At 36.3% G+C, this 23,016-nt stretch overlaps 2 protein-coding genes across 2 annotated transcripts; one reads left to right on the top strand and one right to left on the bottom strand.

The window, feature by feature from the left end:
• Positions 1-8,404: 8,404 nt before the first annotated feature.
• On the top strand, positions 8,405-9,433 carry LOC141686293 (uncharacterized). The gene has a single exon (XM_074491336.1). It carries the CDS (start codon positions 8,405-8,407, stop codon positions 9,431-9,433), a length of 1,029 nt encoding a protein of 342 aa, XP_074347437.1.
• Positions 9,434-14,181: 4,748 nt separating this feature from the next.
• Positions 14,182-14,752, bottom strand: LOC141684308 (calvin cycle protein CP12-1, chloroplastic-like). Its single transcript, XM_074489222.1, has one exon. It carries the CDS (start codon positions 14,712-14,714, stop codon positions 14,328-14,330), a length of 387 nt encoding a protein of 128 aa, XP_074345323.1. The 5' UTR covers positions 14,715-14,752; the 3' UTR covers positions 14,182-14,327.
• Positions 14,753-23,016: the final 8,264 nt, after the last annotated feature.

Raw genomic sequence — 23,016 nt, 5'->3', positions numbered from 1 at the left:
GAAAAGGATGAAGTTGTGGTTGACTATAAAGGGTCTGTGGCCGGTTGTGGAATATGAGAAACCAGTAGTGGATCAAGAGAAGGCTGACACAGTTAAGGCTTTTGCGAAGTGGGCTGAGAAGGATGGAGTGGCTAGAGCGGCCATTCTGGCGGCACTAACAAACACTTTGTTTGATGTCTATTCTTCTGATGCCTACTCTGCAAAACTCTTATGGGAGAAGCTGGACCAGACACATAATACTGACTCACAAGGTCTAGAAAAGTATTCTGTGGCAAGGTTCCTCGAGTTCAAGCTGGTGGACAATAAGTCCATGACTGAGCAGGTGCATGAGTTCGAGATGATAGTGCATGCTTTGAAGGAGTTTGGAATGAATCTCCCGGAGAAGTTCAAGGTGATGAGTGTGATTGAAAAACTCCCGAAGTCTTGGGAAGAGTTCTCTCTCTCCCTGAAAAGACAAAAAGGAGAGATCACCTGGACCAACCTTATGCTGGACATCTCGGTGCAAGAACAACACAAGTCCAAACAGGGACATGTGATGCCAACTGAACAAGGTACCTCGAAGGTAAACATAGCAACTGTAGGACAAAAGAGGAAGGCTTTTGCTAAGAAAGCTAATAGTAATAAACCTAAGAGTGACAAGGACAAGGCCAAGAAACCCAAGGCAAACAAACCATGCTGGTCTTGTGGGCAGGTTGGGCACTGGAGTAAGGACTGCCCTACGAAGAAAGCAAAGAAAACCGAGGTAGCACAAGCAAATGTTGTGCTTGGAACCGCAAGTGGGCCTGTAGTGAACATGGTTGTTGGTGAGGCTACGGCTTCTGAAACCGACGTTGACCGGTATGTATCCTACAACCCTGTGATATTTTCTACCTATCTGTCAAATGAATGGTTGATAGATACTGGAGCTAATGTACATATTTGTGCTAATATTAGTTTATTTGTATCTTATCAACAGAGTCATAGCTTGACTGTGAAGATGGGGAATGCTAGTGTTGCTCAAGTACATGGAGTTGGAAACGTGGATCTGAAGTTCCCTTCAGGACGTATTCTATCTCTGACGAGAGTGCATCATGTTCCCAACATGCGTAGAAATATAATAAGTGGAAGCTGTTTAGTTTCTAGTGGTTTTGAAATTTCGTTTAAGTGTAATAAAGTAGTTCTTATTCACACTGGTACATTCTTTGGCAAGGGTTACTTGTCAAATGGTTTATTTGTTATTAATGCGGATCCCGTTTTGGGAAATTTGATTAATAATGTTATTCCTACTGTTAATTGTATTGAATCCTCAAATATATGGCATGATAGACTAGGTCATTTAAACTTTGGTGCTCTTAAGAACATGATGAACTTAGAGTTGATTCCAAAATATACCATAGAAAAGAATTCTAAATGTCAAGTATGTGTGTCTGCTAAACAGATAAGGAAACCTTTTCATAACGTTGTTAGGGATTCAGACTTGTTAGATTTAGTACACACTGATATTTGTGAATTTGGTGGTGTGTTGACCAAGGACCAGTTTAGATACTTCATTACTTTTATAGATGATAGTAGTAGATATTGTTATGTTTATTTACTTAGACATAAGGATGAAGCACTTAGTAAATTCATTATATATAAAACTGAAGTAGAAAAACAAACTAGTAAGTTACTTAAAAGGTTGAGATCTGATAGAGGTGGTGAGTATACGAGTAATGCTTTTAATGAATTTTGTGCAAACAATGGTATAGTTCATGAAGTTACTCCACCATACACACCTGAGTCTAATGGGGTTGCTGAGCGAAAGAACAGAACATTTAAAGATATGATTAATAGTATGCTTATTAACTCTGGGTTGCCTAAATACATGTGGGGAGAGGCTCTAAATACGGCTTGCCATATTTTGAATAGACTCCCTCTGAAACACATGGATAAAACACCCTTGGAGTTATGGAAAGGCAGGATGACTAGTCTTAAGTATCTTCGTGTGTGGGGGTGCCTTGCTAAGGTGCTTGTTCCTGAACACAAGAGAAAGAAACTAGGTCCAAAGACTGTTGACTGTATCTTTCTGGGCTATCTTGAAACCACTACAGCTATGAGATTTTTAGTGTTAAAATCTGACATAGATGGTATAGTGGCAAACACGATAGTTGAATTTCGAGATGCGACATTCTTTGAGGATGTCTACCCTATGAAGACTGGAATACCTGAAATGACTTCTGAGGAAGATCCTACTCACACATCAAGTTCTATTCCTGATCATGTGGAAAAGATGACAAATGTGGGGGCGGAACCTAGTAGTAGCTCTATTCCTAAGGAATTAGAGGAACCAAGGAGAAGTAAGCGTGCAAAAGTAGTCAAGGATTTTGGAGGTGATTTCATCACTTACAATATCGAGGACGAACCTTTAACTTTCCGGCAAGCTATGGATTCTTCTGAGTCAAGGCACTGGAAGGGCGCTGTCAAGAGTGAAATTGACTCTATTGTTTCCAATGGAACATGGGAGTTGGTTGACCTCCCTCCTGGGTGTTCTACTATTGGGTGCAAATGGGTCTTTAAAAGGAAGTTGAACCCTGACGGCTCAATAGATAAGTACAAAGCTAGACTGGTAGCTAAGGGTTTTAAGCAAAAGGAAGGAATTGATTATTTTGATACATACTCTCCAGTTGCAAGAATGGTAACAATCCGAATGCTTATAGCATTGGCTTCAGTCCATGGTCTTATCATCCATCAGATGGATGTAAAGACGGCTTTTCTTCATGGTGAACTTGAGGAAGAGATTTATATGGATCAGCCTGATGGATTTGTTGCATCAGGCAATGAAAGGAAAGTATGTAAGTTGATCAAGTCCATCTATGGCTTGAAACAAGCTCCCAGAGATTGGCATAAAAAGTTTGATGAAACTATATTGCCTTTCAGTTATAAGATTAATGAAAGTGATAAGTGTGTCTACACTAAAGTTAAAGGTAATGAGTGTGTTATTTTGTGCCTATATGTGGATGACATTTTATTGTTTGGAACTAATATTGAGATTATTAACGAGACTAAAAAATTCTTGAAAAGACATTTTGAAATGAAGGATATGGGTGAGGCAAGTGTGATTCTTGGAATCAAACTGGTTCAGTCCACTGAAGGAATAACCTTGACTCAATCTCATTATATAGAGAAATCTATACTTGAGAAATATGGTTATTCACAGTGTAGAATCGCTAGTACACCTTATGATTCGAAAGTTTCCCTTGTCAAGAATACTTCAGGAGTGCCTGTGTCTCAGTTAAGGTATTCTCAGATTATTGGGAGCTTGCAATATCTTGCTAACTGCACTAGACCAGATATTTCATATTCTGTGTCTAAATTGGCTAGATATACAAGCTGTCCAAACAGAACTCATTGGGATGCTCTTGATAGAGTACTTAGATATCTAAAAGGCACAATGTACCTTAGTTTACACTACAGGAGATTTCCTGGTGTGCTTGAAGGGTACAGTGATGCAAGTTGGATAGCTAAGAAGTCTGGTTCCAATGGAGTGACTGGATACGTGTTCACCTTGGCTGGTGGAGCAATATCCTGGAAGTCAAGCAGACAGACTATAGTTACTCGATCTACTTTTGAGACTGAGTTGTGTGCACTTGATGCCACAGGGACGGAGGCTGAATGGTTACACAGACTTATGTCTGCAATACCTGTAGTAAGCAGACCGCTTCCTGCTATTGCTATTCACTGTGATAGTCGAACAACTATCGACAAGATTAGCAGTAAAAAACATAATGCTAAAACTAAGAGACACATCCAAGTTAGACTCAAGTCTATAAGGGGTTTAGTGACTGATAGGATCATAGCTATACAGTTCATAGGAACTCAGAATAATATAGCTGATCCTCTTACTAAAGGACTGGAACCTGCAGTGGTCCTTAAGTCAAGGTTGGGGATGGGATTGTCAACCCATCATAATTCATCAACAGTGGGAACCCAATACACATGAGAGGAGATCCCTTGAAGTGTATTCAATGGGTAATAACAAGCTGTAAGGATGAGTTGGTAGTACCTTTGCTACATAGATGATACTACAGTATCTGAATCTATCCCCTGTAAACCTAGAAGGTACTGACACTGCCAGAAAAGCAAGAGTGTTAAAACTCTGAATGGGATCAAGTCATTTGACGAGATAGAGGCAGTATATCTCTGGAGATGCCCAGCTAAGCGAATGTAATTGTGTGGTCGCAATTAGAGGATAGGGTTAATCCTTGAAGCATTCGACGAACAGGATCAAGACATGACCATTAATGTCTCAAAGCCGTAGATTGGCACCATAACCTTTGACTTGTCGTCGTCTATGGAATATGGTTATACTAAACGGATTAAGATTCAAGGTGAAACATTCCATCTGAGTCCGATAGCCATTGAAGTAGAGGAATTAGGAGGGTTCAAACCCGGAAGGGTACCGACTCTGAAAAACAAGTCATGATGGGAAATTGATCACATTTCTGTATGAATTTGTGGGGGATTGTTAGAAAATTAGGATTTTAGAGCTTAATTTAATTATGTTCTTGATGTTAATCCTAAAATCTAATGATTGGAAATTGTTCAATGATATTTGAACTTAAATTTTCATGTATGGTTTTAAGAATTTTCTTAATGAAATCCATATGAAATGAGAGATGAAAGTAGCTTGGAAAAGCTTGGAAAATTTGAGAATATTTGTCCCACATTGAAATAAATAAAGGGGGTTGTGTGCTTTATATGGTATTACCCACATGAGTAGTATACAACTACTAAGGTGTGTGATGGTCCATTGTGTTGTTGTGTGCTTCACGCGCACACACACACACACGCGCGCCCCGCCCCGCCACGCACCGCACCGGACCGGACCGGGTCGAAGGGCGATTTGGGCGAATGTCTCGGCGTCTCGCGTACGCGAGGCGACCTGGGCGAGGATTTTATTTATTTGAGAATTATTTTAATTCGAATTTATTTATCGGTGATTGGATTATTGGGCTGGGTTCTGAAATAGGCTAAGTAGTCTAAATATATTGAACCTGCAAATAATCTGATCTGTAACAAGTTCTGATATAAGAATCAGAACTTAAGAACTGATGAATAAAATCAGAACTTAACAAGTTCTGATATCAGAATCAGAACTTAAGTACTGATGAGTCGAATCAGAACTTAAGTACTGATGAGTCGAATCAGAACTTAACTTAAGTTCTGATAATAATGTGGGTGTTAATGTGAAAAGCTGTTACAAATAATTTAAATTCAAAAGCTGTTCAGTTTTGATTTTTTCATTTATGAATTCAAAATCTGATCAGTTTTGATTTTTTCATTAATGGAGCAGTTTAATTCAGACATTAAGTGTGTGGACAGTTTCATTTTTCCTCTCCTATAAATAGAGGCTAAACTGAATGAATATAACACACTACATTCTCATCTCTTCTCTTCAACCTCTCTGCATTTCTCTCCCATAAGTCCTGAAGTGCTGATATTTTCCGGCGACTGAGGTGCTGGTCGAAGTGGAGGTTTTGTTGCTGCTGTTAACATAAACTCCGAGCTGTTTTATCCTGGTGGAGATATTGCGCACATCCCAAACGCAGCAGGTAGGGGACAATAATCTCTTCAAGAGCAGCCAGGACTTCGAGCAAGGCCTGGTGACTCAGCTGTGATTATTTTCTTGGCATTTTGTATCTGTAAACCTTTATTTCAGTCACTGTTGAAAGCTATGGTTTCGGGTACATCTTTCTTTCTCTCTTCGTTATTTCAGTTACTGATTTTGTTTACCTGCATGTTTTGTTTTGTTAACTGTGGTCTTGGCCTAAACTTGTTAAATTCTTTATACACTTGCCTCTATTTTGCTATACTTGTTAGTGAGTTTTACAACATTTAGTACCCGAAAAAATGGATCTATCTGCCAGGAAGAAACTGCACCTGTCTTCTCGTTTCAGCATATACTACCCGCAAATTCAACTTCATTTTGGCCAAATGAATTGTTATTTGTAACGAATATTAAGAAACTTGGGATCTGAACATTGTGAAAAATTATGGAACTTTGCTAAAACACTTAGAGAGGTGTTTGGGTGTGGAGTATATGATTTACCCACTTGAGTAAATGAGGTTCTATTCCATGGTCTCTAATAACTAATCCAAATGAGATTGAGATTTCTATTCCTGTTAATAGGGGCGGACTCATGATTCCAAATTCACATGCGGTTGAAGTAAAAAAAAGGGTTTTTTTCATAAATATGCAAGTTTTACAAAAAAATTTGTAAAAATACTGTCATTTTTTAAAACAAATTGTAAAAATACTATCTTTCAAAAAATATTTGCAAAAATACGGAGGTTACATTTGCAACAATATCTGTAATTGCTAGTAACCATATATGCAACCACAAATGCAAATTTGAAAAAATCTGTTCAAATTATATTTAGTTGCAAAATAAGTTGCCCAAGTGGTTGCAAATGACAAAAATGAGTGCTCCTGCGGGATCAATACTAATATCACAAAAGTAACCATGAAATCAACTAAAAGCAAAGCAAATTATACTTAAGTTTGTTATTACTCCTCTGCTCCGACCCTGTCCTGTCCACCGGCAGAGGTATCGATTTGAATCTCCATCTCCCTTTGTATCAATACAATTCTGCTATTAATATCTGAATGCCTCTTTTTATGTTAATTTCAATTCTGTTTTATTATGCCTATTTAATTTTCATGAAGATAATTTAGTAGACTAAAAGAACAACAAATTTAGTAGACTAAAAGAACAACAAATGTGCCAAATTGCAAAAACAAGAATAACAAAATATCTCACTGGCGTTGTATATAATGCCGGAGCCGATGCCGATTGTCTACTCGTCGTCGGAATCGGTGTCGCCGTATGTGGTGAATCCGAAAGGACGAGGTGGAATGAGGCGGCGGAGGAAGGTTGTGGTTATGAAGGAAGAGGAGAGGGTTGAGGAGGAGGTTGTGGTGGAGGAAGATGAGGTGAGGAAGGAACAAAAGTGACAATTTATGCGAGTTTCAAACAAGTAATACAAGCAGATCGAAAAAACTTAATCGAGAAAAAAAGAGAGAAAAAGTAAGAGAAAGAGGGATTTATGTAAAAGAGAAGAAGAGAAAAACAGAGAATGAATAAAGAGGAGGATGAGGAAAATGGGTCGCGTATTAGAAAAGGAGTGCAACGTTGCAATTTAAATTATTTAGTTTTTTTAAAATAGTAAATTTGCAACAACTTTGAAATGTTAGTATTTTTGTAAATAAATACCTCAAATCTGGTAATTTTAACAAATTCCCAAAAAAAAAACTTAATGGAAGGATGTTAGTAAACTAGTATATACATGTAAAATCAAATTTTTTTGTTAATCAACACATAAAACTAAAAAATATATATTCATTATGAAATTATGGGGTTTTAGTCTTCTATCAAATTTAGATTTTAAAGAGGACTAAGAGCTAATTTTTTTTACCTAAAGGCTATCACTCGTTCCAAACACAAACACTATATCTAAATTATTAAAAAAAATGTAGCAATTTTAAATTATTGACATATTTAATTTAATTACTTATTAGCAATCACAATTAACTACTTATACTGAATTTATATCCTATATACTTTAAAACAAAATGAGAGCTTGATACATAAAAATAAACTAATCAACCTAATTAAACAAATAACATAATTAATAAATTTACATTGATGATAACGGTAAAGAAAAGGTGAATCAAAGATGGGACAATGTCTTCCGTGAAAGGCTAAAAATAGGATGACCTAAGTAATATTTTAATTTTATTAAAATATTTGAATAAATATAAAGTGATTGTCAAAGTGTATCGAGGAAATCTCTCAAATCTTATCGAGGAAGATTTGTAAACCTTATCAAGGAAGACTTGTAAAGCTTATTGAGGAAGTTTTGTAATACTTAATAAAGAAGATTTGAATAGCTTACTTAGTAAGCCTACCAACTAATATAAATAGCTCATTTAGCTAATGAAATAAAATATAACTTTTCTCTCAATCTTCTATTCTCCTGTACTTCCTCTACATTAAACATAACTAATATTTTCAATTCAAGGTTTATAACACGTTATCGGCACGAGTCTCTGCCAACTAAAGCTTTATTCTCGAAAGAGCTATGACTTATTCTGACCAACGAGTCCCTATCAACTAAAACTATTTCATAAAAGAGGTACGTTTTCTTTTCCTCATTTTATTCTAAATATCACTACATATTTATGTTACTGATTGAAATCTATAAAGATGGCTATGCCGTCAAATAATACTTCAAGTAATTCTACTATAAAAATGGCGCTGCCGTCAAGTAATTATCAAAAGTTTTCTGGCCGGCTATGCCGTCGTAACTTTTGTATAAAGTTATTATTTCAACTTGCCTGTTTAAATATTATGTGACATTATATCTTATTTAAAATCTATTCAGAATGGCGAATCTTGCAAAATTAGAGTTTGTTGCCTTGGATGTTTCGGGGAATAATTATTTGTCATGGGTCCTTGATGCGGAATTACACCTTAGTGCTAATGGCCTAAAAGATACTATTGACCCGGAAAAAATCTCAACCGTTGAACAAAATGCAAAAGCGATTATCTTTCTTAGGCATCACATCCATGAAGATCTAAAATCTGAATACCTCACTATAAAAAATCCACTCACCCTTTGGAATAATCTCAAGGATAGATTTGATCACCAGAAACTTGTTCACTTGCCATCTGCCCGATATGACTGGATTAATTTGAGATTACAAGATTTCAAATCTGTAGCTGAATATAATTCTGCTCTTTTCAAGTTAAGCTCAAAATTAATTTTATGTGGTGAAAATATTACTGATGCTGAAATGATTGACAAGACCCTTTCAACCTTTCACCCCAACACTATGATCCTGGCTCAACAATATAGGGAGCGTAATTTTCAGAAATATGGCGAGCTGATATCTCTCCTTCTTGTGGCTGAAAAGAATAATGAGTTGCTACTGAAAAATCATCAGATACGTCCCATAGGCTCTACCCAGTTACATGAAGTACATAACACGTCATTCCTGAAGAATGAACGTGGGAAAGGGCATAGAGGAGGACGGGGTTATGGACGAAACCGTGGATGTGGAAATTTCCGTGGTCGATTTCACAATCAATATCATTCTGGCCACCTGAAGTGGCAACGTGATGGTTATAACTCTGGCCACCAGAAATGGCAACGTGAAGTGCCAAATAAAAGAAAGGCACCCCAAGAAGGAGAGAACCGAGGCATCTGTCATAGGTGCGGATCTGAGGGGCACTGGCAACGTACTTGTCGCACACCCAAACATCTTGTTGATCTCTATGAGTCATCCAAAAGGAATAATGGAAAGAGACTGGAAACCAACTTCGCTAATTATAATCTAGTTAATGAACCAGTCAATAAGGCCTCAAATGAAATAGACACTGGTGCTAATCTTTATTATGGTTTAGACGACTAGACTTCATATGTATTGTCTTGCTTTACTTATTTCCTTTATGTTTTACTTATTTCCATTATGTACTCATTTTATGTACTTATTTCATGTTGTTGTTCTATGTACTCGGTGTGTTTTTAATAAAGATGTTTTTCGTTTATATATGTATAGAGATGGAAGATATATGCATTGTTGACTGCGCAACCACACACACTATTTTACAGAGTCAGAAATACTTCTCACAATTAACTAAAACCAACTCACATGTCTGGACGGTATCGGGTACATCAAATATAATAGAAGGTTTTGGGAAAGCTAGTTTTCTTCTACCAAACAAGACACACATACTCATACAAGAGGCTCTATACTCTAGCAAGTCAACTAGAAACCTACTGAGTTTTAAAGATATCCGTCTTAACGGGTTTCACGTTGAAACTACTAATGAGAATGAAAAAGAATACCTTCTCATCACCTCAAACACCGTTGACAATAAAAGGGTCCTAGAAAAATTCCACTCGGTTTCTTCAGGATTATATGTTACGAGTATACGAGTTCTTGAATCTCATAATGTCAACATCCCCAAAGTCATAAACCCGAAACTACTTTCCCTTTGGCATGAAAGACTCGGTCATCCAGGAGTATCTATGATGCGTCGTATCGTTGAAAATTCTGTGGGACATCCTCTTAAAACTCAAAAGATAATATCTCAAGATGAACTTCATTGTTCAGCATGTTCCTTAGGAAAACTGATTATCCGACCATCCCCAGTTAAGCTTCAAACCGAGTCCCCGAAATTCTTAGAAAGAATTCAAGGTGACATTTGTGGTCCTATTCATCCATCTTCTGGCCCATTTAGGTACTTTATGGTTTTAATTGATGCGTCAACTAGATGGTCTCATGTATGTCTACTTACAACCCGAAATACAGCCTTTGCCAAATTACTTGCCCAAATAATTAAACTCCGAGCTCAATTTCCTGACCATCCCATTAAATCAATCCGACTAGATAATGCTGCTAAATTCACATCTGCAACTTTTAATGATTATTGTATGTCAGTAGGAATCTCAGTCGAACACTCGGTTGCTCACGTACATACACAAAATGGTTTAACAGAATCCTTAATTAAAATACTTCAACTTATTACCCGTCCCTTACTCCTAAGGGCAAAGTTACCTATATCTGTTTGGGGTTATGCAATACTTCATGCTGCAAATATAATTAGAATAAGGCCTTCTGCTTACCACAAACAATCCCCTCAAGAATTAGTTCTTGGTCAAGTACCTAATATATCTCATTTAAAAGTATTTGGTTGTGCTGTGTATGTTCCTATATCACCACCACAAAAAATAAAATGGGACCTCAAAGAAGAATTGGTATATATGTTGGTTTTGATTCTCCGTCTATTATACGGTATCTGGAACCATTAACTGGTGATGTTTTTACTGCTCGCTATGCTGATTGTCATTTTGATGAGTCCATGTTCCCTAAATTAGGGGAAGATAATGATTTGCATAAATTAAATTCCGAAATATCATGGAATGCGTCAGGATTAAATTCTATTGATTCACGTACTAATCAATGTGAATCTGAAGTTCAAAGAATAATTCATATGCAAAATATTGCTAATCAAATGCCGGATGTCTTTAGTGACTCTAGACATATTATAAGGTCACAAATACCTGCTATTAATGCTCCGGCACGAGTTGAAATCCCTACTAAGAAATTAATTCCTGAATAATTGATTGGTGATTCAAAGCCACGCCAGAAGCGTGGTAGACCTATTAGTGCAAAATATATTGTACCACAAAAACGGAAATTGATTGAAATTGCCCCAGAAGTGGCAAAAGTTTCTGAAAATACCCCAGAAGTGGTATTGCCTCCTGAAGAGGTTCAAGCTCCTGAAGTGGCTGTAACAAAACTCCCAGACGTGGGATTCCCTCCAGAAGAGAATGTTGCCCCAGAAGTGGCACATGCCCCAGAAGTGGCAAATGCTTCCACAGAAGCAAATGTACCTGGAAATTATGAGATCTCAATGAATTATGTCCATAACGCGAAATTACTGGATCGTGGAAGTATTGAGGTTGATGATGTATATGCTTTTTCCGTGGCATCTGATATTATTATGAACTCCGATCCTGAACCACAAAGTGTGGAAGAGTGTCGACACCGAGATGATTGGCCAAAATGGAAAATTGCGATTCAAGAAGAATTGCAATCCTTGCGCAAGAGAAATGTATTTGGACCTGCAGTCCAAACACCAGCTGGTGTAGTCCCTGTCGGGAATAAATGGGTGTTTGTACAAAAACGAAATGAGAGAAATGAAATTGTGAGATATAAGGCCCGGCTAGTAGCCCAGGGATTCTCTCAAAGACCTGGTTTTGATTACCAGGAAACATACTCTCCTGTGATGGATGGAGTTACTTTTCGTTTTCTAATGGGTATGGCTTGTATGGAAAAACTGGAAACACGTTTGATGGACGTTGTGATAGCATACCTATATGGATCACTTGATAGTGATATTTATATGAAAATTCCTGAAGGATTAAATATTGAGGACACTAAGCCTCGACATTTATATTCTGTTAAATTACAACGATCATTGTATGGTTTGAAACAATCTGGTCGTATGTGGTACAACAGGCTTAGTGAATATTTATTGAATGATGGATATGTTAATAATCAAGTGTGTCCTTGCATTTTTATTAAACGATCATCAACTGATTTTGTTATTTTTGTTGTATATGTGGATGATTTGAATATTATCGGTACTACTGAAGATATTACTAATGCTGCTAACTATTTGAAAAATGAGTTTGAAATGAAAGATCTTGGAAGGACAAAATTTTGTTTAGGTATATAGGTGGAGCACTTATCTTCAGGAATATTTGTTCATCAATTAAACTACACTGAAAAGATTCTTGATCGGTTCTACATGGACAAAGCTCATCCACTAACCACACCAATGGTTGTTCGATCACTCGAGGTTGAAAAGGATCCTTTCCGTCCTAGAAAACAAGATGAAGAGACTCTTGGACCTGAAGTTCCATATCTCAGTGCAATTGGCGCTCTCATGTATCTTGCAAACAACACACGGCCTGATATTGCATTTGCAGTGAACCTGTTGGCAAGATTTAGTTCTGACCCTACTAAAAGGCATTGGGATGGAATAAAACATATATTCAGATATCTTCGAGGGACAATCGATCTTGGACTATTCTTCCCAAACAATTCAAGATCACGGCTAGTTGGATACGCAGATGCTGGATACATGTCAGATCCTCATTTTGGGCGATCACAAATAGGTTACCTATTTACATATTGTGATACTGCTATCTCTTGGAAGTCTACAAAACAGACTATGGCTGCAACTTCATCAAACCACGAAGAATTACTAGCAATTCATGAAGCAAGCAGAGAATGTATTTGGCTAAGGTCGGTCATTCAACATATTCGAGAATCATGTGGATTATCAAGTATTTCAGACAGTCCTACTGTTCTATTCGAGGATAACTCGGCCTGTATCAAACAACTTAAGGAAGAATATAAACACATATTGCCAAAATTCTTCTACACTCATGAACTTCAAGAAAATGGTGATATTAATGTTCAACAAATTCGCTCATGCGATAATCTGGCGGATATACTTACAAAGTCACTACCTACATCAACATTTGAGAAGCTGAGAAATAATATGGGTATGCGGAGGTTAAAAAGTTTGCTACATCAAAATGTCAGAATGTGAGACATTTTATTCAGGGGGAGGCTGTACTCTTTTTCCTTCGTTAAGGTTTTTATCCCACTGGGTTTTTCCTTGCAAGGTTTTAACAAGGCAGTCAATCTTTGCAATAATTCGCATTTGACAATCAAGGGGGAGTGTTAAAATATTTGAATAAATATAAAGTGATTGTCAAAATGTATCGAGGAAGTCTCTCAAATTTTATCGAGGAAGACTTGTAAACCTTATCAAGTAAGACTTGTAAAATTTATTGAGGAAGTTTTGTAATACTTAATAAAGAATTGAATAGCTTACTTAGTAAAGCTTGTTAACCAAATACTATAAATAGCTCATTTAGCTAATGAAATAAAATATAACTTTTCTCTCCATCTTCTATTGTTCTGTACTTCCTCTACATTAAACATAACTAATATTTTCAATTCAAGGTTTATAACAAATTTGGGGATTGTTTTTTTTTCTTTCCTGCAAGTAGCAGGCAACACACGTCTTTCTTCTTACGTTATTTTAATTTCCTATGTTTAATGGGCTGCTCAAATCTACGAGGCTAGAGTCTTTAAAATTAATGGGCTTAACATGTAGAGTAACTGGGCTTACAAGGAGGATGTACAACTGGCCGGAACCTATACTAAATATCAAATGGGCCGGGAAAAATTGACCTTGGCTGGAGTCGACCTTAACACAGCCCATGGTCCACCCCTACCCCTTAATCAAATTCATTAACTATGAACCAAACACCCAAGTGTTGTCTACTACAAATAAATGAAAACTACTCTAGTGTGCGGCGAAAATTATGCATTTGAGCTTCGTACTTGCAAAAAAACAATGAATCGAACATTTCCTTAACTCATATTAGTTTGCTCTGCGCCTGCAGTCCTTCATACGGTTTAACATCGCTCTTAATCCACAGACCACAAGTGTGTGTTGAGAGATTAATGAATACATCCTTGCTTGTATTAAAATATAATCAGATTCGACATTATAAGAAAATACTGATGATTAGATACAGTAACTGTGGATGTATGTGTTACTATTTAAGTAATTAAGTATGTATTCATAATTATAATTAATCTCACATACCTGGTAAACTTCAAATAAAAAATATTAACTTAACAGCATCTAACAGTATTTCAAAGTTGATATAGAGAAGTTGTAACCCGAAAATATTCGAACAAATTGTGTAAATCAATCATCATAAGTGCGGCACTCATTGGTCTCAGGGTTATCCTTGCAGTACTCCTCCAAGGGGTCAGAATCTTTGGCCTTGTCTTTTGCATGGCTAACTGCTGCAGCCAACTCCTCCACCTCGTCCCATGCAGCCGCGCACTCTCCGCTTACGGGGTCTCCTGCACACGCCTCCTCTGCGCTCTTGATGCTCTCTGCCACCTTCCCTGTCAGGTCTGGTTTGGTTGCCAGGGTTCGGACCACCATTCGACCTGAACCGTATTGGTTCGACTTGTTGCTCCATGGTTGGCTTAGTTTTACCCATGGGGACTTGATGGCTGGTGCATCAGAAATGTTGGATAAGAGTGTTGGAGATGAAAGGCTAACGCCAGATAATGATGCAGCCATTGAAATATTATGGTTTGGTTGGTGATGAAATGAACACTAATATTGAAGATATATAAATTAGCTGTGGAATTTTGTGCACTCATTTCTTATCATCTATTCATCAATCATGACCGTTCACGTCTCGCAGATATGGTCATTAAGATGTCTATCAAATATCTGTCCTTTTTTTTTAAATAACAAATATCTGTTTATTTTGAATCTTCTTTCTTGTGATACAGTATTTTACGTTCATTTTTAGTTTGAAATTGTCGAAGCGAAGAAAAAAACGTGATATACTTGCCAATGAAATGAATACAAAATTGAACTCAAAATATATTGGAGAAAATATCACTTGGTTATCAAGCTTTCGAGCTTACTGAAATTTTATCGAATTTTTGAATTTATCAATTTCTTATACAAGTTCCGAGATTTGACTTCAACAATTGCATTAAAACTATTAGACTAATTTACTGTGCAAGTATTATCTTTCTTAATTCTAATAACGAGAATCATTCCGAATAACATACATAATAATTTTCCATACCTAACTTTTTCAATAAATTAAATAATTTTTGATCTCATCTATTCATATATATTTTATATATTAAATTTTATCTTCATTACAAATTAAGTATCTTAATGTTGTAACGGAAACAATAAATATTATAATAAACGTAAAAAAAGAACATAAATAATTTTTTTTATTGATCTCGAGAAATAAAGATTATAACATATGTTTAGGTTATGCCGATACAAATTACAGATTACTCGTTTATGTTATGCACTAAAAATATTCTTTAAGCAGTTACAGAAACGCCCAGAAAAATAGGTCCAAAACAGATAACACCCTAAAAACATATTCAAAACGGATTCAAGACATATTCTAACAAATCCCCACTTGAACCCTCTTACAAAACAGATGTACCATAATAATGCTAGATGTACCAGAAAACTCTTATGCCTCAGATTTTTCCCTAAAAAGGGCAATCAACAACTCCAAACATTTAGCAAGTTCAAACTTGCTATGTGGAACCGGCTTGGTGAGCATATCAGCTGGGTTATCAGCATTACCCACTTTGCTCAACTTGGATTTTTCTCTCACTTCTTATAAAATGATATCTTACATCTATGTGCTTAGTCTGATCATGATGGACCTGATCCTTGGCTAAATAGATTGCACTGAGACTGTCACAATATACTGTAGCCTGATCATGATATAGACCCAAATCACTGACCGAACCTTTCAACCAGATTCCTTCTTTTGCGACTATTGCCATGCCATGTGCTATGCTTATGTAAGACAAATTCACCTTAGGTTGCAGAGTAGCTTTCTAGCTGACAATTGAACCATCCATAGTGAAAGCATAACCAGTCATAGATCTTCTACCGTCAACATCTCCAGCATAATCAGAGTATGAAAAGCCTGTCACCAAACACTCTGTATCACCTCAATAAATGAGACCAACATCAGACGTACCTTTTAATTACCAAAAAATCTCTTCACAGCTTGCCAATGCTCCCAACCTGGATCACCCATAAACCTGCTAACAACATTGACAAATTATGCATGATTGGGTCTAGTGCAGACCATTGCATACATCATGCTTCATACTGCACTAGCATAGGGAACTCGAGACATGCACTCCTCCTTCTCTGCAGACTTAGGTGCATAAGCGACGGATAAATGTACATTTGCAGTAATAGAAGTATATATGGCTTTGCTGTAGACATGCCAAACCTTGACAAAATCTTCTGAATGTATCCCTTCTATGACAAGAAGAGTCTTCTTTTGCTTCTATCCATATAAATCTTTATTCCCAAAATTTTTCGAGTCACACCCGGATCTTTTATTTCAAACTCAGCACTAAGAAGACCTTTCAACTTCTGAATATCAGACTTGTTCTCTACATCTATCAACATATCATCTACATACAGGACCAAATAGATCAAAGAATCATTTGTTGTCTTACTATAATAAACACAACAATCATACGGACTCTTGGTGCAGCCAATACATATCATATAGCTGTCGTATTTCTTGTACCACTGTCTCAGAGACTGTTTTAGTCCATACAAGGATTTCAACTACTTACAAACATAGTCTTCTTTATCAGGATCTTGAAAACCATCTGGCTGAGTCATGTACATCTCCTCTTCCAGCTCTACATGTAGAAAAGCTGTCTTCACGTCGAGTTGTTCAAGCTCCAGATTCTGATGTGTAACTATTTCTAGTAGCACCCTGATGGAAGTATGTATGACCACTGGCAAAAAAATTCATTGTAGTCTACTCCCTCTTTTTGAGTGAACCCGAGCTTTATATTTGATACCCTCAACAAATGTTTCTCCTTTCTTTTTCTTGTAGATCCATTTACAAGTGACAATCTTTCTGTCTCGAGGCCGCTTGACCAATTCCCAAGTATTATTCTTTTGAGGTGACTCAACTTCATCTCCCATTGCAGTAAACCATTTTGTAGACTCGGTACATGTAATTGCTTCTTTGTAATTGGATGGCTCATCAGAGTTAGGATCTACCTCTTCAGCAACCTGTAGTACATATGCCACCATATCTTCAAAACCATATTTCTTTGGAGGTACCCCATAATTAGCTCTCCTCGATCGATCAAGAGCCAAACTGTGCTGATTCACTACTGATAATGATGAAAATGATGATTCTGATTCTGACTGTGGTTGTTGAACTTCCTGCTGTGGTTCACTCTCATCTTGAGTGACTCCCTGCTCCACCTGTTTCTCAACACCACCAATTTCTAAAACAACAGTAGACTTCACAGTAGAGTTAAACATATAATTTTCATCAAAGACTACATTTCTACTTAGTATAAACCTATTTTCAGATAGAGACCAGATTTAATAACCTTTAACCCTCATCCCCATAGCCTAAAATACTCCTTTTTAGCTCGTGGATCCAATTTACCTTCATTTACACGATGATAAATAGTACAACCAAAAAAATTTAAATTGGAGTAATCAGCAGGCTTACCAAGCCATTTCTCAGTAGGAGTTATGAGATGAATACCTGAGTAAGGTCCACGATTTTTCAGATAACGCGCTGTACTAACCACTTTTTCCCAGAATCTTCTGGTTAGTCCAACATTAGAGAGCATGCATCTAGTTCTCTCCCAAAATGTCCGATTCATACGTTCTGCTACATCACTCTATTGTGGTGTATCCTTGACTGTATGATGCCTAGAAATCCCCTTTTTCTGCAGGATTCATTAAAATCAGATGAGCATAATTCCAAGCCATTATCAGTTCACAACCTCTTAATATTCTTCCCTGTTTGATTCTTCACTAGCGTCTTACATTGCTTAATATTCTTCCCTGTTTGATTCTTCCCAAGTCATCCTTGGGAAATAATCAATAATTTACACAAAATATCTGTGACCACCTAAATACTCCACCGGGGAAGGACCCCAACAATTAGAATGGATGTAATCAACTTAGCCTTTTGTTTTGTGTGTTGCATTAGGAAACTTGTTACGCTGTAGCTTTCCAAAAACATATGTTCACAAAATTCAAGACTTGTGACCTTATGAAAACAAAGAAGATCAGCTTTTGACAGAATTTTCATCCCCATTTCACTCATGTGACCGAGCCTCATGTGCCATAACATGTTCATGTTTTCCTTTTAATCTTAGAGGACACAACATTAACAGAACCTGTTAATGTAGGACCTTGAAGAAGATACAAGGTACTATGTTTAACACCTTTCAGAATCACATCAGAACCTTTGTAGACAATATAGGACTCCACGTTCAGCTTTAAAACTGAAATCCTTATTGTCTAACATACTCAAAGATATTGGATTCTTTGTCATTGATCGGACATGCCTAACATCATTCAATGTGCAGAAATTAACATCATGTGTCCAAAGTTTAACCGGGCCTATTCCAACCGTCTCACAAACAAAACTGTTAGCCATAGAAATTTTTCCACCATCTACTTGCTCGTAGGTTGTGAACCACTCCCTACGCGGACATATATGTTAAGACGTTCTAGAGTCAAGAATCCAAACATCAGAGTGATGCATGTGATTAGCAACAACTAGAGCAATATATTATTCAGAATTATCACCAGCTACAGCAGCAATACCCACCAATTTATCTGGTTGCTTCTTTTTCTTGGGACAATCCGATTTCCAGTGTCGCTTCTCTTTACAGTAATTGTAGACATCATTAGATTTCGAACCCTTAGGAGTTGGTTTCTTGGATTTATTTTTCCTTAACTTTCCATGTCCTGTACTTCCACTGGCTACCAACCCAACAACCTGATTATCTACACCTGTACCAGCCGCCTTATGATGCAGCTCTTTTGATTGAAGAGAAGATCTAATCTTTTCTAGAGAAATAGTATATTTACCAACAATAAACGATTGCACAAAATTCTCATGTGATAATGGTTAAGAAATTAATAGAACTAAAGCAACGTCATATTCAACTTTAAAATCAATATTAATAAAATTATATTTAACATATCTAAGTGATCTCGAAGAGGCATACCTTCCTGCATTTGCAGACTAAATAGACGTTGGTTTAGAAACAACTTATTTGTTAAAGATTTTGTCATATAGAGACTTTCAAGCTTCAACCATAAAATAGACGTGGTATCCTCCTCCATGATTCCAGTAATAATATCATCTGCAAGGCATAATAGAATTGTGAATGTGCGTTTTCTTCGAGACTGGCAATCTCAGCGCTTCTAGAAGCAGCCGATTTTGTGTTCAACGACACCCAGAGCCCCTGTTGCTTTAACAACACACGCATCTTGATTTTCCATAGACTGAAACTATTTCTCCCGGTAAATTTTTCGACCTTCACGTTAATACCGCCACACATCCCAGATATCTGTCTCCCCGAATCGAAATTCAAACCCTAGATCTAGACAGAGGCTTTGATACTAGTTTGTTATAAAGGAAGCAAGAAAGAATAGAATAAAAGAAAATTAAGAAAATAAATAGGCAGAAGAGATAAGTTGTATTGATCTCGAGAAATACAGATTATAACAGACGTTTAGGTTATGCCGATACAGATTACTCGTTTAGGTGGCTCTAGAGAGTTTATATAATACTCTCTAGGCGGTTATAGAAAATTCCAGAAAAATAGGCCCAAAACAGATAACCCTCTAAAAATAGATTCAAGGCATATTCTAACATCTAATTACTCTATAATGATATTAAAAATGAAAAAATGTGAACATTATTTTATTAATAACAAATATGATGTTAATTTTTTTCAAAATAGGCACCACTACACGTTGGTATTATTAATATTTTTATAATGTTTATTTTAATTTAATATGAATATTATATATTACAATGTTATATTTTTATAATTATATTTCATAAATGTACAAAGTACGTGGATGTAAAAGTAAGAAAATGGAACCATCATTTATATTATTATTTTAATAAGCATGAATATACTTATAGGGTAATCTTACAAATTCGAAGGGCCTAACTTTAAGATCATATGAGCTTGACCTCTAATTTCAGTTACCCCAAAGCTACCACAAAAGACGACATGACCTTAACTTCAATCACACAAACTTCGAACATGAACATCACAAGAAGAGCAACATGGACAATAAATAGAAAGAAAATTAATAAGACTAATAGATAAACAACTTAAAAAATAGACTTAGACAATTACGGTGTATTTGGTATTGCTGTTGCAGAGAGTAATATCAGCTTTTTGCTGAAAAACAACTTAAAAATTGTTTGGTAAACTTTAAAAGTTATTTTTCTGAAAAGTGTTTTTGTCCTACAAGTTGCTGTTAGAGAAAGCCGACATTCATCACAAATCACTCACATGATCTCAAGGATCTTTCAAGTGGAAAGCGAGAATCTATTCAACTCTGGGAATCAATTATATGATTGATAACAATATCAGAATAAGAATCAAGGTTCACAAGCTGTATGCTAAACAATAACACAATCAACTCTTCTCAAATCATTTCAAAACATTATAAACCATTTCATTTCCAAAGAAGCTATTTTCTAAGCAATGTATTTAATATCTTTTTATAAAGTGATAGGGAACCCTTGATTGGACTACTTTACCTTTCATAAACAATAATACGGGTGATCATCCCGTACCGACCTCCATCTGGTCGTTAAGGTACCTATGGCATAATTTCAGCCTTAAATTGGACTAGCCCCGCTCGTCTCTTATATGAATGGACTAGTCCCACTAGTCTCTTACGTCTCAATCCAATCCATCAGGAATTCATTTGGAAAACCTTGTGTTGGAAAAGAAAGGTTTTACTAAGTTAATTTTATCATTACCAAGAATATGATATCATTCAGACTCTTTCAAGTCGAAAATCATTCTTAAGTTCAATTTCAAGATTTCAAAGGAATTGAATGGATCAAGGTAATCAAAGATCAATGCTATGGTCAAGATCAAATGACAATAAAAGTATATAAGTTAGGGAATCAGAACAGTCTTAGAAATCTCTACGGAATAAGGTATACAAAGGAAAGATATAGGTTGATCAAAAAAATACGCAAGGGTGTTCATAAAGGTTCTTATAAGGTTAACAAGAATTCAAGGTATCCAAAGGAATCAATAGGTAATCAGGGAATGAATCAACAATTTTACAGTAAGGGTTTAAACAATAATCAAATCAAGTCGTTATAAGAACACTATCAGGGTGTTTCAAGGAATCAATAACTGGTATGGTACAAGAATCAATATCAGGGTTCAAGAATCAATAACAGGTTATCACAAGTGTTATAAAAGATCGATACTCTATCATGGAATCATCAACATCCTTTCAATACACAACTTTATATAAGTAGGCAGAGTTACTTGCTTAAATTTGCTTTCTTATTTGACGAGGATTGAACTACTGCCACCTAGAACACCTTTCCCTTTCCTAGCCTGGATGCCTTCATGCTCCGAATCTACAATCCAAAATCAAAACCCTAATTAGATTCCCACTCGACATTCCCGAAACGTTTAACAATTATCCCTTATCGCAATACCCTAAGAGTATTTATACTCAATCATATTTACATAGCACGTTTATACCATATACTCGTCTACTTCAAATTAAATAGTCATCGAATCACATATTGCGACGCAACCATAAAACATAGCATACAATCCTTATATCCAAACTCTATACTTGAGTTATAATAACGATTATACAATCCTATATCGAAACGACTCAATCCTTCCTCTATTTCACTTAATTCGAACCAAAACCACCAAATAAACCAATTAATTCCAAGAAATCTTACATGCATTCACTTAGTGAAATCCTAGGATCAAATTAACCTTTTTTACACCCTTAACCATTCGGCTATAACAAAAAACATAATAAAAAATCAAACAATGACATGCAAGTACCAAAATCACATATAAACTTGAGGTCAAGCCAACACTCATCCTTTTAAATCATATTTAACTTGATTAGTTACATGCAAGGTTATAACTTGACATGCATTTTGCCCTTTCATCAAAACCAAATCAAAATCATCTCTACAATCCATTTAATCACATAATTAAAACCTAAACATGGTTGATCATTCACTTTAACACATACTTCAACTTAATTTCTTAAGAACAAGCAAGAACACTCGAAATTTCCAAGAACCAAAACATGCATGCATTACTTTGGATTCTTAAACCTCAACTCAATCTATTTATTCAATAATTTTTACCAACAATCAACAATAAACTATTTACATCATCAAAATCAACTTAATCTTTTCAAAATCAAGAACCATTCGGGTTTCAAGCAAAACAATACATGCAACTTTTGAAAATCAAGTTTTAATAATCTAGAGTTCAGTTTGTACATCATTACTCACCACCGGTCACCGGAGCTCATCACCGGTGGTGGTGGTTTCACGGTGGTGCCCCCATTCGGGGGTTTCCAACCTTAAAACCTCCGATTACCAACCAAAAACACAGCAACCCTCTCATTCAATACACAATCATCATATAAATTACAGAAATTACAGTCAAACATTCGAAAAGAGCAAGAACTCGGCACTCGGCTCAAAACCGAACCCAACGCGCACACACACACTCGCATGCAAGCATAAACACACATATGCACAAGATTTGAAGCTCATATATGGTACAATGATGAGGATTCATGGAAGATTTCAAAGAATTAGAGAGAGAGGCAATATACTGAGAGAAAGAAAGAGAGAGAGAGCTTCGAGAGTGAGAGAGAAAAAGAGATGAGAGAAAGTGAGAGAAGAGAGAGAGTGACGGGTGGAGAAAGAAAAGAAAGGGGGGGGGAGAAGGTGGTATTATATAATAAAAAATCGGGGGCATTTTTGTAATTAACA

This window comes from Apium graveolens, chromosome 9, assembly GCF_009905375.1.
Source record: "Apium graveolens cultivar Ventura chromosome 9, ASM990537v1, whole genome shotgun sequence".
Taxonomy (NCBI): Eukaryota; Viridiplantae; Streptophyta; class Magnoliopsida; order Apiales; family Apiaceae; genus Apium; species Apium graveolens.
The sequence above is the reverse complement of the archived record's forward strand: the minus strand, read 5'-3'. Positions and strand labels throughout refer to the sequence as shown.

What these genes read in the sequence shown, in the direction of transcription:
- LOC141686293 (XM_074491336.1), top strand. Translation starts at nt 8,405, where the DNA reads ATGGCGAATCTTGCAAAATTAGAGTTTGTTGCCTTGGATGTTTCGGGG.
- LOC141684308 (XM_074489222.1), bottom strand. Translation starts at nt 14,714, where the DNA reads ATGGCTGCATCATTATCTGGCGTTAGCCTTTCATCTCCAACACTCTTA.